We start from the raw sequence: 15561 nt of genomic DNA, 5'->3' as shown, positions 1-15561 counted from the left end.
GACAAGGGGATTAAGTGGGGCATGGCAAAGGGAAAATTGCTCCTGAAGTAAAGGCAACAGATTAGAAGGCCAGTCCACCAATAAATAAGCACATGACTTTCCCAAAGTCATGTTGATACCCTTCCCTGGCCTCAATTTTCTAACCTTCCCCTAAAAAATGACCTTGTCAATTATGAAATAATTTGATTTCTGATTTATAAAGCCCTCTACTCCTGACAGAATCAAGGATACGATTCTACTGCTAGCCCCATTTCACAGATGATGGTGCAAAGTCATGGGTAGATTTTATGAAAATTAATCCAGGGTCAGCTGCCATTATTTTCCAAGTTTCTACTTAAATCCACCAAGATACACTACTTGATGAAACAAAATATGACATATAACATTTACCTTATTCCAACTTTAACAAAGCTCTGAAAGAAATTCAGAGAACTCTTGGAAGAGTTCTTTATCTCAAAAGACAATGATCACAGTGATTTAATTTCTTAAATTCCCTTAGCTACTTGGCCAACAATTTTCAAGGATTGTTATCAGCTCAAGCCTACAGGCCTATTACCTACATGTTTTTCCAGTTGTTGTCATCACTGACTGTCCAAAGGAGATTCACCCAGCTTTGGACTGAGGAGTGGCTTGTTATTGTTTAGTTGCTAAGTTGTGCCCAACTCTTTTGTGACCCTATGGGCTGTCCATGGGATTTCCCAGGCAAGAATACTGGAGTGGGTTGCCATTTCCTCCTCCAGGGGATCTTTCCCACCCAGGAATTAAACCCATGGTTCCTGCCTCATCTCCTGGATTGCAGGAGGGTTCTTCATCAGTGAGCCACCCAGGAAGCCAAGGAGTGGCTTTAGTTGGGGGAATAAGGTAGATGTAGCAGATCAATTTTTTTCTAAACCCAAGGCTGACTTCCACTTTTCACAAACATATTTTTGAGCTACTCCAATTATTCAAAATGTGTATAAAAGAGAATTCTTTTGTTTTGTTTTTGTTTAGGGATCTTTTCCCCTAGCTTTCCTCAGACATTAGGCAAGACTAGCTCTTATTTTATATTTTTAGCAACCAGTTATACCGATCGCATATCATATACATTTGTGTATGTATATATATAAACATAGTTCAAAAATCATTTGGGACCAAAAATATCTTCCAAAATTATTGTAAAATATTGTGTCTTTTTCTATTTGTATGTACTACTAAGTACATTTCTACAAAAGTCACAATAACATATTCAAAACTGCATTTACCTAAGTAAGCAACACAACATGCTGCTTCAGACCTTTATATAGTACATAAGGGCTGGAGCTAATGGTAAAGAACTTGCCTGCCAATTTAGGAGACACAAGAGATGCTGGTTCAATCCCTGGGTCGAGAAGATACCCTGAAGGAGGGCATGGCAGCCCACTCCTTTATTCTTGCCTGGAGAATCCCATGGACAGAGGAGTCTGGCAGGTTGCAGTCCAAAGGGTTGCAAAGAGTCGGAAATGACTTTGCACATACACACAGTATATAAATTAATGCCATCCTTTAGAACAATATCATCACACTTAGAAAAATGTCATGCTATTATATCATATACTTGAATTCCACCAACTATTTAGATCAAAGCACTCAGTATGTGTCCAGACTAGCACTCAATAAACCAGAAGACCAGTTGTGGACTAAAATGATCATCAAGTCTGTTTCGGACAAGGTCTTCTCAGTGCTACATCAACCCCATCAACAACAAAGAACTCCTTGCACAAGATGTCAACAGCTTTGGGATGGAGAAGAAATAATTGGCTACCAGTAAGAGTCAAATGGTTGGCTATTATAAGCCTTCATCCATCGCTGTATATTTGTTATCAGATTCTCTCATAGCAATCAAAGTATCAAATATTACCTTATTAAAACTGCACATAACAACTACTAAACTAAGACTACTCTATTTAATATATATGTATATACATATATATATATATGCTTTAAAATAAAGTCTAAGGCAAGTTCTCAGAAAAGTTTTCCTCCACGGCAATCAACAGCCAGCCAGTGCAGGCAATCCTGAACCAAGTGCTCCAGTTGGCAGGACTTCTATCCAGGCCATTGATGGCCTGACCCCCCATGACCTCACTGGTTATGTTTCAAGTTCCAGCTTGGCTTCTCCTCCAGAATATAATTATTTTCGGGTACCACAATTGAAGCAACCTTCTTTACGCCTGTGAATACCTTTTTCTACACAGTCTAATTCCACTCGAATGTAAAATTCACTACATCGAAAAGCCAGAACAATCTGTCGGGAAATAAGACAAAGCAGCTCCGGATCGATGATATTCTAGGTTACCGAGTTCAACAATAAAACTCCTGACCCAATTTCCACACAATTGATTTGTCCAGCCCACAGCTACTTCACCACGCAGTTCCTAATTACATCACTGGGGGGTGCTGTATGGTCATTACGTCACCGAATTGGGAGCTGTAAGGCCTAAATCAGTGTTCCCTTTTCCAGATTGCTTTTTCCAAGAATGGAGAAACAGCAGACCACCTACGGTAACAAAAGTTCCTCTCTCCTCCCCAAGCCTCAGTTCTGTTCTAGAATTATCTTAATGTCACATCGCAATGCACCAGGCTAGGAGTTACCTGACTTAGAGTGGGCCGGAAAGGGAGTAAGAGTTTGGGTCCAGAAGTCAAAGTACTCCAGTATCAGTACTCCAGACTCAACGCATCTGTGTGTTTCACGAGAATTCTGCCCAAGTACTTTTTTCTTCTATCTCGAAGAGTTTTCATGTCCTGAAAATCTCGCAACTTCCAGGATCCTGGAAGAACTCCACCAGACCCAGCTTCTGATCCCTTACAATTCCAACACCCTAAAACTAACTCCCACTTCCAGCCTCCCAGATTTCTGGAAAAAGAGCCGTGCAAGGACACACATTATCACGCAGACACACGCACGCACGGTCACGAACACGCACAAGAACAAGTGCGCGCGGCCGGGTTTTGTGACTCTGTGTCCCCCCCTTGCTCCAGGCTGACTTACTTGAGGAAGTACCTCTGACCAGTGGCCGTAAAGGTCATCTCCCAGCCCGGGGGCAGCGGCAGCTCGTCGGTCACGTCGTAGGACTGCTGACGGAGATGTGCGTGCTGCTGCGCGGGGCTGACCGCGGCGCCCGCGCCCGTGCCCAGCTGCAGGGAGGCGGGCGACGAGTGCGAGCGGACGTGCTGGGCGCCGCCGGCCAGTCGGGGCCCCGGGTGGCCGCCGGACGAGTCGGTGCTCGACTGGCGCGAGTGCGAGCCGGAGTCAGGCTCCTTGAAGAATGATTCGGGCAGGATCTTCTTCCGCCACGAGCTGGGCTTGGGGTTCATCACCGAGTTGAAGAGGGCTTCGAGGTCCGTGTCTAGGTCTTGAGTGACGTGGATCACTTGCTGCCCGGGTGGTGGGAGCGGAGGGGGCGCCGAAGCCGGATTCATCTTCTGCTAGGGGAAAGGAGGTCAGATTAGCTTCTTATAGAAGGTCGGAGAATTGAAGGCGAGAATAGAGAGAAGAGACAGATAGGTGTCCGCCTCGGGAACCCAGACACCCAGCACTGAAGACCAGCGGGATGGGGGAGGGGTCCCTCCTGGCCTCCAGAATTATGCAACTTTCTTGAAGCCAAGAAGTTAGTTACCAGGAAAGGGGGAGAGGGTGTCTGCTGGGAGTTAACTGCACTGGAGACGCTATTGAAACTGCTGGTGTCTAAGGACAGGTCGAAACTTTACAGGGCAGGCAGCGCCCTCAAAGTCTCAACCCGAGCCAACTCCAAGACGTCTCCACTCGGGAAGCCCGAGGAGCCGGGCGCCCTGGCGTGGTGCGGGGTGAGCGGGCGCGCGCCAGCGGGCACTACCTGGGCGCGCAGCGAAGCCGAGTCTGGGCGTGCGGTGGCCGCGGTCCCGCCCGAACTCGCGGTTGGGCCTGGGTCGCTCGGCTGCGTCCCGAGCTTGCAGGGCTGGAGCTGGGGCCCGGCTGGCAAATCCCGACCCCACTCAGTGTCTGGCAGCCGACAGGCTTCGGCTCTCACATCCCCCGAACTGGCCTCAGGCGCTCGCGCTCCGCTGAGAGGCGGAGAAGCAGACAGCGCGGCCGCCGCGGATCCCGGACTGTCCCATAAACAAAGTTTGGAGCAAACTCCCACTCCCAGGAAAGAGGCGGGCCCGAAAGTTGAGCTGTTGAATTATGCATGACCTCCAAGTCCCGAGCCTGCCTACCCCTTCTCGTCCCTCCCCTTCCTCCTCCTCCTCCTTCCACCCTGGCACCAGAAAACCCTGGGCGTGCTGGGTACTCTGTAGGGTAAGAGGAGATGGGTGCCCCCCACCCACTCCTCCTGGTCGCGCTGACCTCGCTCGCGGAACCCTGGATCTGCATTCCTTTGAGTTTACCACGGACTTGGGGCGGGATCAAAGGGAAAGTGGCCCGAGCCAGTTTAATCAAGGACTTGTGGACCGAAACCAGGCTGGGGGCGGCGGAAGGCACGCGAGTGAGGGGCCCAGACAGAGGAAGGGCGGGGTCCTGGGTGCCGCGCCTTCTCTTCGTGCCGGGTACCGAGGCCGGGAGCCCGGAGCGCGGCACTGATCAGTGATTCTGCCTAAGGGCGGGCCCGGGTACGCTCCGACGCGGGGAGCCACCAGCGAGGCCAGCCTTTCCACGGGAGGCTGCATGTGACCATATTTGGTCTGGCGAGGAGGCATCTCGGCTGTTTGGCTTTCAATTGTCTGCTCGTGCGCAGACGGTGCCCAGAAAGTGCCTCTGTCGCTAGGGATGCGACTTCGCCAACTAGTCCACTGTAAACAAATAACCTTGAAACCATTTATCAGTTCTTTTTTCCTCTCCAGAGTGACTCGGGTCACCAGGAAGTTGAGAAGGGGTTGAGAAGAAACCTGGGCAAATCTTCGGTGCTGGAAAGGGACAGCAAGGGGCCCCCCTCTCCCGCGACATCCTCGCGGGTCGTGGGAGGATTGGAATGTCCCTGACGCCCTCCAGAGAGCCTGGAGCCTGGATGGAACCGGAACAGGTGGCTGGAGTAGAGAGGCTGCGCCAGTGATCCGGAAAAAACCACCCACCCTCCCACCGACTGGATCTGGGCGTGGGATGGAGACCCCCTGCTTCTAGATCTGGCCTGGCAAGACAGCTGCGGGAAGTAGGAGGCGGCCTGGCCCTCCGAAGAAGCTCAATTCCTTCTTTCCCTTGTCCCCTCCCGTCACGGGGAAGGGGAGAGTGGCTGCGAGGTAAATTCGGCTTCAGAAAACCCCTACCCCACCCCAACCTACTGGATTCAAACATAAGCTTATGAAATGAGTCACATGAGACAATATATGTAAAGCACTTTGCAGACATATCTGCCTACATACCTTTTTGTTAAATAGAAGTGCAAGTATTGTGCCTCCACATTTTTATAAGAGTGGAACAAAATCAAAATTGAAATCTGGAGCTGCTGTGAAGGAGAAAAGTGTGTGGGAAAGACAAGGCCATCCTGTAGTTTTGCATGGAAAGGGTAGGAGTATTCCGAGCACAATGGCTGCTCCCTGTCACTGCCCAAAGTAGAGCAGAGGCCACCTATGTGAGCCCCCTTCCTCATTATCTATATCTGAGGGTGTGCTCCTCACAGAATGGGAAATATCAAAGCTGCCTGAGAGATCACTATGAAAGGTAAGCAGAGCATGGCTCCTCCAGGAGACTCTGAAACTGTTTCCCATCAGCAAGTCCTCTGCCCATAGGACTGGAAGAGGGAAGGGGAACCTGCTGCAGGTCACTCCATGGGAAGTAGCATCTTTGCAAGCTATTGTCAAAAGCCACTACAGTTTCAACAATAGGGAAATTAGCTTTGGAACTACAGGACGTGAATGGGACCAAAGGGTTACTAATTGAGAAGACTCTTGACAATGAAAGGATGGAACTTTGAGGCTAGCCCTATTGCAGGAAAGTCCTCACCCGGGAAGGAAGGTCTTGCTTTGTAAGAAATACTTGGTTGCTAGAAAAGAGGAAATTACTGGGGGAACTATGAGGTTAATCAGCCAGGGAGAATCAAGGTTGAGGTTGGTTGGGCAAGGATGCTGTCACTCCTTGCCAAACTTCAGGCCCTAGATAATGAAGGACAAAGTAGACGCCTGAAGTGGAAAAGGCTCTGATCATGTGAGAGCTCAAAGGGAAAACTCCCAGGTCCCAGTCTATAAGATATGATAGTGGATGGCTGAAGAGATTTACTTCAGTGCTTCAAACAATAGTTTCAGATTAAATAACATTTACAGTCACCTTATATGTATCAGGTAGTACCCTGTAGGAGACAGCAGGCAAGTGTATAATGAATCTCCAGAGGAAAATACCTGAGGCAAAGTAGTTCAACTCTCTATTCCTGAGTTTTCCTCATTCTAAATTAGGAACGATAACAGTACCCACCTCACAAGATTTTAGATTAAAACAGATTTTAGTCGGCCCTTTTGTATCCCTTGGATTCCACATCCGTGGTGATTAAAAAAAAAAAAAATCCAGAGTTCCAAGAAGCAAAACTTGAATTTATACCACACTGATAACTATTTACATAGCATTTAATTGTATTAGATATTATAAGAAATGTGGAGATGATTTAAAGTGTGTCAGAAGCTATGTGTAGGTTATATTTAAATACCGCACCATTTTTGTATAGAGGACTTGAGCATCCTTGGATTTGGGTTTCAGGGGGCATTCTTTATGGAATCAACCCCCCAACACACATTGATACTGAGGGACAAGTGTGTACAAATTTTATCTGTTCTCCCATGCTTATCTCTATTCTCTATGTGGGGCAAGAAATTTAACCTCCCTAAATCACAGATGACTCATTTACAAATTGGAGATAATATTGTTGTAGTCCGTGACACCGCTGCCCTTCACACCCTTATGGAGTCCCTCCCACTTAAATCTGGACGGGGCCAGTGACTTCCCTTCACCTGGAAATGCAGCCCTGCAGCTGTGCTAGTTCCCTCTTTGAACCCTAAGGAGGTGTGAAAGTTGCTTTTGTACTTTGGGGAGATCTGAGCCAATGGGGAATAAGTGCAACTAATTTACTGGAGAAACCAGACCCTGAGATAGGGGAGAGAGAGAAGTCCAGCCATCCAGCACCCAGCCACCCACCAGGCAACTGCAAACAAGTCAGTGATCAGCATCAAGAGCAACAGAATCACAGAGCCCAGTCCAGCCCAGATTATAGAAGTATGAACAAATAAAATGAATATTGTTTTAAGCTACTGAAGTCTGGAATTTTTTTTTTTAATGAAGAATGGGCATTCTAAAAAGTAAGAAATGAAGTTCTTAAGTTCTGTTACCTGCTGAAGTATTTAATAAATAATGGCTGTGATTTATGGGCTAAGACCCATAAAATAGATAATAGACAAATGTTTCACAGATAAGGAGACTGGCCCAGGGAATTTTAAAGTACAGGAATATCTCACTTTATAGCACTTCACAGATACTGCGTTGTTTTGTTTTTTACAAATTGAAGATTTGTGGCAACCTTGTGTCATGCAACACTGTCAGCTCCATTTTTGCAACAGCATTTTCTCAGATCACATCTCTGTCACAGTTTGGTAATTCTCACAGTATTCCAGACATTTTCCTTATTACTATATTGTGTGTGTGTTAGTTAGTTGCTTAGTCGTGTCTGACTCTTTGCAACCCCATAGGCTGTAGCCCACCAGGCCCCTCCATCCATGGGATTCTCCAGGCAAGAACACTGGAGTGGGTTGCCATTTCCTTCTCCAAATGGAACTATAGAAAGAAAGAAAGTGAAGTTGCTCAGTCGTGTCCAACTCCTTGCGACCCCATGGACTGTAGCCAACCAGGCTCCTCCATCCAAGGAATTTTCCAGGCAAGAGTACTGGAATGGGTTGCCATTGTCTTCTCCAATTACTGTATTAGTGAATACAAAATGTTTACAACTCACTAAAGGCTCAGATGATGGTTAGCATTTTTTCGTGATAAAGTATTTTTTAATTAAGGTATATACATTGTCTTTTCTAAGAATAATGCTATTGCACCTTAAACAGACTACAGTAGAATGTAAAACATAAATTTTACTTAAAATCGTGTGCACATGTGCTCAGTCGCTTCAGTCTTGTCCGACTCTTTGTTAGCCTATGGACTGTAGCCCACCAGGCTCTTCTGTCCATGGGACTCTCTAGGCAAGAATACTGAAGTGGGTTGCCATGCCCTCCTCCAAGGGATCTTCCCTACCCAGGGATCGAACCCGTGTCTCTTGCATCTCTTGCATTGGCGGGTGGGGTCTTTACCACTAGCACCATCTGGGAAGCCCCTTTTTATATGCATGGGGAAACCAAAAGAATTTAAGCAACTCACTTTATTCAGCAGTATCTCCAAGGTATGCCTGTATTTTGTCCAAGTACCTGAAATGAATGGGGGGAAAAGAAAAGGAAAAAAAAAAAAAAAGGGACTTAGCCTAGGATTTGTAATCCTAGATCAGAGTACTTTTTCCTACTCTGCTCTCCTGTGAGCCAGAAGTTTTGTCATTTTAAATTCCTGTGATACCTACTGCCCACCTATCTCACAGAGAAACTCCACAGTTTCCATAAGATAATCAAGTGAGACTACACTCCTGCAGATATGTAAATCTTTCCACTTGCAAAGACTTTCCACTGATCTCCTGAAGCTGATCTCCTGTCTCCAAATCCTCCCTTCCACTCTTCTACTGAAATCTACCCTGAGTCATCCTTCTCTCCTCCCTGCCCATCCACATCTAGTCATGGCAAGGGCTGTCAATTCTTCCTTCCATTACTCCTCAAGCCCATCTTCCACTCCCACAACAGGCCCTTATCTCCCAAAGTGTTCAGTGGCCTCCTAATTGGTTTCTCTGCCTCCAGTCTCTCATTTCTGGCCTCCCATTTTCATGACATCATTCCTTGGCTCACAAGCTTTGAAATACCACCCACAAGAATAAGTCTGAGCTGTCAATCTAGCACCCAAGGACTCCCGACAAACTGCCATCTTCACGGCTTTCTGACCTAAATTTTTACACAAACGTGTTCTCATCCGCTCCAGCCAGGCTCCAACCCAAACACATTTGGCCGGATCCTTCACTACACACATCTCTTTGTTTGAACCCTGCTCAAAACTGCCCTCCATACAATCCATTGTCAAGCCTGCATCCATAGCTCCCTTCTTTCCCCTAAATTCAGCTTGATCTTGTCTCTTTCACTCCCTTGACACATCCTATTTTAAAAGATGGCAGAGTAGAAGGACGTGTGCTCATCTTCTCCTGCAAGAACACTAAAAGTGCTACTCACTGCTGAACAACCATTGTCAAGAGAATGTTGGAACCCACCAAAAAAGATACCCCACATCCAAGGGCAAAGGAGAAGCTGCAACAAGACACAGGAGGGGCTCAAGTGCATTTAAAAGCAAACTTCATACCCACCAGAGACACTTGGAAGGCACAAACAAAACCTTGTTTGTGCACACCAGGACCCAGGGAAAGGAGCAGTGACCCCTACAAGAGACTGAGCCAGACCTGCCTGTGAGTATTTGAGGGTCTCCTGTGGAAGCATGGGTCAGCAGTGGCCTGCCGCGGGGTCAGGGGCTCTGGCAGCAGCAGTCCTGGGAGGCGCAGCATGTGGCATAAGACCTCTTGAAGGAGGTCACCATTAGCAACTATCACAGAGCTGCCAGGTGGGCGATACACAAACTGGAGAACAATTATACCAAGGAAGTTCTCACACTGTGGGGAAAGTTCTAGCCCCCACAACAGACTTGTCAACCTGGCAAAGGGAGTGAGAATCCCAGGGAATCTGACTTTGAAGGTCCCCAGGATTTGATTATAGAACTTAACTTTTACCTCAATAGCTCTTGCCTCGCCAGTTGGATTGTCAGTCAGTTCGGTTCAATCGCTCAGTCGTGTCTGACTCTTTGCAACCCAATAAGCCATAGCATGCCAGGTCTCCCTGTCCATCACCAACTGCCAGAGTCTACCCAAACCCCTGTCCATTGAGTCGGTGATGCCATCCAACCATCTCATCCTCTATTGTCCCCTTCTCCTCCTGCCCTCAATCTTTCCCAGCACCAGGGTCTTTTCAAATGAGTCAGCTCTTCGCATCAGGTGGCCAAAGTATTGGAGTTTCAGCTTCAGCATCAGTCCTTCCAATGAACACCCAGGACTGATCTCCTTTAGGATGGACTGGTGGATCTCCTTGCAGTCCAAGGGACTCTCAAGAGTCTTCTCCAACACCACAGTTCAAAAGCATCAGTTCTTCACGCTCAGCTTTCTTTATCGTCCAACTCTTACATCCATACATGACCACTGGAAAAACCATAGCCTTGACTAGACCAAGCTTTGTTGACAAAGTAATATCTCTGCTTTCTAATATGCTGTCTAGGCTGGTCATAACTTTCCTTCCAAGGAATAAGCATCTTTTAATTTCATGGCTGCAAGCACCATGTGCAGTGATTTTGGAGCCCCCAAAAATAAAGTCAGCCACTATTTCCACTAGCTGCAAGTCTAGATGCATCTTTCATTTCCTTATGGATTTGCTTCTCTGAAAGTCATAATTCCTTGTTATGAGGGAATGATGATCCCCACATGATTGCCTGTTCCTCTTCCAGAACCCTTTGGGGTACTTTGTTCTGTTTTGTTAATATTTAGTTATTTGGCTATGCCAGGCCTTAGTTGTGGCACTTGGGATCTTTGATCTTGGCAGCAGTGTGCAGGATCTTTAATTGTGACATGTAAGCTCTTAGTTGCAGCTTGTGGGACCTAGTTCCCTGACCAGGGATTGAACCTGGGCCCTCTGCATTGGGAGCATGGAGTCTTAATCACTAGACCACCAGGGAATTCCACGCATGATGTACTCTTAACAGTTTGTAAATTACCCTCTCAGCATTCACTGCAATTTTGGCACCACATATGGACTCAGCTCCTGAACGGATTGCAAATTCTTTGAGGACAAGTCTAAGAGGGCTTCATTTTCTTTTTTTTCTTTCCCATGCCTAACAAGGGATTTCCCAGGTGGCACTAGTGGTAAAGAACCCACTTGCCAGTGCAAGTGACATAAGAGACTCGGGTTCAATCCCTGGATCAGGAAGATCCCCTGGAGGAAGAAATGGCAACCCACTCCAGTATTCTTGCCTGGAGAATTCCACGGACAGAAAAGCCTGGCCGGTTACAGTCCATAAGGTCACAAAGAGTTGGACTGACTGAAGCGACCTAGCACATGCCTAACAGTGTTATACACACGGAGGCGTCCAGTACATGTGGTGCCTAGTCCAGTGGCTGTTGCCTGCCATTTTCCCTCAGGAGAGACACAAGCTGATTTTCTCAGCTCTGAATCACTGACTTGGTCTGAGTGAATGATTTCAGCGAAGGTGAATGGTCAGGAACTTGATGGGGTAGGTGAGTTGTTAAAGGACTCAGACCCAGGAACCCTTGGGGGCAGAACCTGCCTGAACTTGCGGAACTAGTATGGAGAAAATTGCCAAAGCAGTCACCATTAGCAACTGAAGAGGAGCAAAACAGCAAGGACTTTGAATAGATAAGGACTTGAATAATAAAGAGTCCAGAAAACTATTGAAAAATATTAGTCTTTATTGCAACAGGGGCCTAAGAGTTGACCAATTCCTTGGTAACTCCAACGTGGCACTTGTATGTTCTTAATTTAGCACATCCCAAGCATCGACCACAGTGTCCAGCATATAACAAGTTTTCACACACGACAATTGGTGCTGCCACTCAGTTTTGCATTTACTTTCCCCAGGTACAGGTTTCACTGTCCGGTTTCACTTTGGTGTTCCTAAAAGATGCATTGCTGGTATGATCATAAGGAAGATAATTTTGATAATCGTGAAGATGATGGTCATGATGGATGGGACTATTTCTGCTTAGTGTTATCTGTTGCTTCAGCAATGCAGTTGGACCCGAGGAAAAAGGAATTTCTGAGATGCAGTCTTTACTTGGATACTGTGCATGAGTTGTTTATCCTTTAGTATTATATATGTATATATATTTTGAACTGGATAAAATAATTTTAAATGGAAAAGGTTAATTAATACATTTTTAGAAAAGAAAAATACACTTTTGAAAATGCTTAACATGGGAATTCCCTGGCAGTCCAATGGTTAGGACTCTACATTTTCACTACCAAGGGCATGGGTCATGGGTTCAATCCCTGGTTGGGGAACTATGATCCCACAAGCAGGGAGGCTTGGCCAAAAAATGGAAAATGCTTCACAACATAAAGTGAGCTTTAGAGGTTAGCTAACAGCTTTATTGCTAAGTTGCCACATACAGCATTATTTATAGTAGGAGAAAGTCAGAGTTTTCTTAAACAGTTAACACGAGATTGGCTAAAGTATATGTGATGGCTCAACACATCCAGTGAATTTTTGGTAGCTATCTGAGGTAGTATTTATGAAGATAATGTACCAATGTGAAAAAGACATTTAACTTTTGTTAAAAAAAAACCAAGAATCAAATATTAACTAGTACCATTATTATAACTTTGTTCAAAAACACAGGGGGGGGAATGAATGAAAAATAAGATGATAAAGTAATCAAAAAAAAAACCTTTGTAAAAATAAAATAGATAAATGTCTCTATGTACTTAGATCTGTGTAAATGTGTCACATGATGTAGAAATAGAATCATCACCCTCAGAAACCCAAACCGTATTTATTTTGGGTGTGATAAAAGAACTAATTAAGTGTTTGGGGAGAAATCTCAAGGTGCTCAGTATTATTCATATACACATATACACTCATGTATACATATATATGTATGTGTGTATACATATATCACATACACATATGTGATATATGTGTGTGTATATACATATATCACACACATATGTGATATACGTGTGTGTATATGTATATCTTGAATGTATGAATAATACTGTGTATTATATATACATATAATGATAGTATATGCATATTTGGAAAAATTTTTTTAAATTGTAAAACAAACAGAGACTTCCCTGGTGCTCCAGCAGCTAAGACTCCATGCTTTCAAAGTAAGGGGCCCAGGTTCAATCCATGGTTGGGGAACTAGATCCCACATAAAGATACCACAACGAAGATCGAAACTCCCACATGCTGCAACCAGGACCTGAGGCAGTCAAATAATAAAAATCAATATGTAAGAAACATACACACAAAGTTTAAAAAACAAACAAAAACAGAAGAAAAAAAAAATGGGGTGCCTACTGTGTGTAAGACCAGACGTGGTCTTTCAGGTTGAGCTTGGAAGAATTTGCCTCCCAATAGGACATTTATTGGTTGATGATGTCATTCACCTCCTCCCTCTACCCAAATAAGTCCCAGATCTGGTTACACCAGCTGTTCAAGCCATGTCTCTTCCCCTGTCTTATTTGTCTTGTTGACAGGAGCCAAGAGTATACAAGCTGTCCTATTATCTCTCTGTCTCAGGACTGACCATGCTCAAATGAAGTCACTTTCGTGCCTGGTCAAGAAAAGTCAACTTGTGGTTTGGAGCCCAGGAGAAGACGAGAGGACCAGCCAAATCAAGACAGAGTGGAGAGAGGGCCCAGGAGGCAAATGCTGCTACTCCAGAGCCGACACTGCAGGCACGGGTTCAACTCACACATGCTTAAAATCAGCAACAAGTTTCTTTAAAAATATATATTTGGGGATGTCCCTGATGATCCAGTGGTTAAGACTCCATGTTCCCAATGCAAGGGGCATAGGTTTGAGCAAAAAAAAAAAAAGACACAGTAAATAAAAATAATAGAAATATATATTTGCAGATAATCTTGGATAAGAGAGTGAATTTATTCTCATGTAGTGTCTGCCATACAATGAATCCTAATTTGACTGTATGGCTGTAGACATTTTCACTTAGCCATATTAATTAAAAGCTACTAGTATTTCAATTATCATAATAAGAGTAAACAATATTTATATAATATTTCTATAGACTACAAAACAATTTCACATGTACAATCACACATGAATCTCACAGTAACTCTAAGAATTGGCAGGCAAGTCTTACTGGAACTCTTATTTTATAGACAAGAAAGCAAAGATTCAGAAAAATTTATGTCTTACCAAAAATCATTGAGTTGTTACAAAAGAGTCAGAACTCAAACCTTTTAGTGTCTCTCAGCTTTCAAATTATATTTCTTTCATAACTTTTTTTTCTCTCTTGACTTTTTAACCAAAGCACAGTCTTAATTGCTTCGTCCTTCTTGAGCATACAGAATTCTGTTCTTCAAAAAAGAAAAAAGAGAGAGAATATTTTTAAAGCTATTTTTCCTCCACTGACTTACAGTTCAGTTCAGTTCAGTTCAGTCACTCAGTCATGTCCGACTCTTTGCGACCCCATGAATCACAGCACGCCAGGCCTCCCTGTCCATAACCAACTCCTGGAGTTCACTCAAACTCATGTCCAATGCCTTGTCATCTAATGGCCATTCGGTGCACAGAAAATTGAAGTTTAGTTGTCCCCTCGCTCTCGTTAAATACATGAAAAGTCAAATATGATGGAGGGAACTTAATACAATCAAGCCCTGATTAGTGGAGTGCTTGTATGTATTAAAGAACGCTTTCTGGGTTGTGAATCATCACTGTTAATTAATACGGCATAGAAAGTCCCTGTTTTGTTTTGTTTTTAAGAATTGTAGTCCTAAAACTGTCTTGTAAATTGATGATTTAGAAGTCAGAATATAGTCTGTTATAGAAAAAATATATTACAAACAATGGCCAGGCATTCTAGCCATCTAATTAGGGGCCCTAACCTCCCCAAAATCCTTGGGAGCGCCCAAACCTCCATCTCTCTTGATCTTCAGGTTGAGTCTTTCTAAACCCTTTGAGAGTTGGTGTGGGGAGAAGGTGCAGAAAGCAGGCAGACTTTTTTCCTGCAGCCAGAAGAGGTTCCTACATGTTCAGAGTATTTCCTGTGAGTCCAGGATTACCTGGTTGGGCAAATTCATATTTTCTATATCATACACCTGCCAGGAGTGGGAGGAAAAGTTAAGACTCCTCTTGGCTGCAGGTGAAAAAGTTGTGTTCTCTTATTTATTTATTTTTGGCTGCTCTGGGTCTTTGCTGTTTTTCACAGGCTTTCTCCAGTTGTGGCAAGGGGGTGCTACTCTTCATTGCAGCGCTCAGGCTTCTCTTTGAGGTGGCTGCTCTTATCGCTGGATCGGGATCTAGGGCGTGCGGGCTTTAGTGGTTGTGGAGCGTGGGCTCAATTCCGGGCTCTAAAGCACAGGTTCAATAGCTGTGGTGCCCAGGCTTAGTTGCACCAAAGCCTGTTTCCTGGCCCATAGATTCAACCCGTGTTTCCTGCACTGATAGGCAGATTCTTTACCATTGAGCCACCTGGAAAGTCCCACAAGTCATGTTCTCTTAAGCAGAGAGCAATTACAAGGATACTGCATAAAACCTGAGAAAGTTCACATCTCCAACTCTCCTTCTGTCTCCTCCTGCAGGCCCCACCCTCCCGCTTCTCTCTGCGTATGTATTCTTTCTGCACCAGCTTTTTCTGCTCCTCAAGCCATGTGGCATGTGGTTGTCTGTGCCTCATAACTTCACATATTATGCAAGTCTTTGTGACCCCATGG

At 44.9% G+C, this 15561-nt stretch overlaps 1 protein-coding gene across 3 annotated transcripts in view; it reads right to left on the bottom strand.

Annotated features, from left to right (window-relative positions):
- Positions 1 to 4135, bottom strand: part of WWTR1 (WW domain containing transcription regulator 1) — a 141726-nt gene extending 137591 nt beyond the window's left edge. The window contains exons 1-2 of one of the 3 annotated variants that reach the window (XM_055411981.2): positions 3852 to 4135; positions 3008 to 3441 (exon numbers count right to left, since the gene is read on the bottom strand). In XM_055411981.2, the coding sequence (XP_055267956.2) occupies positions 3008 to 3438 (431 nt within the window). In that variant the 5' untranslated portion in view covers positions 3439 to 3441; positions 3852 to 4135. Of the gene's footprint in view, positions 1 to 3007; positions 3445 to 3851 lie in introns of all 3 variants that reach the window. The other 2 variants (XM_055411972.2, XM_055411963.2) reach the window with 2 other exon arrangements.
- Positions 4136 to 15561: the final 11426 nt, after the last annotated feature.

This window comes from Moschus berezovskii, chromosome 1, assembly GCF_049115385.1.
Source record: "Moschus berezovskii isolate FMDL1 chromosome 1, NW_MosBer_1.0, whole genome shotgun sequence".
Taxonomy (NCBI): Eukaryota; Metazoa; Chordata; class Mammalia; order Artiodactyla; family Moschidae; genus Moschus; species Moschus berezovskii.
The sequence above is the reverse complement of the archived record's forward strand: the minus strand, read 5'-3'. Positions and strand labels throughout refer to the sequence as shown.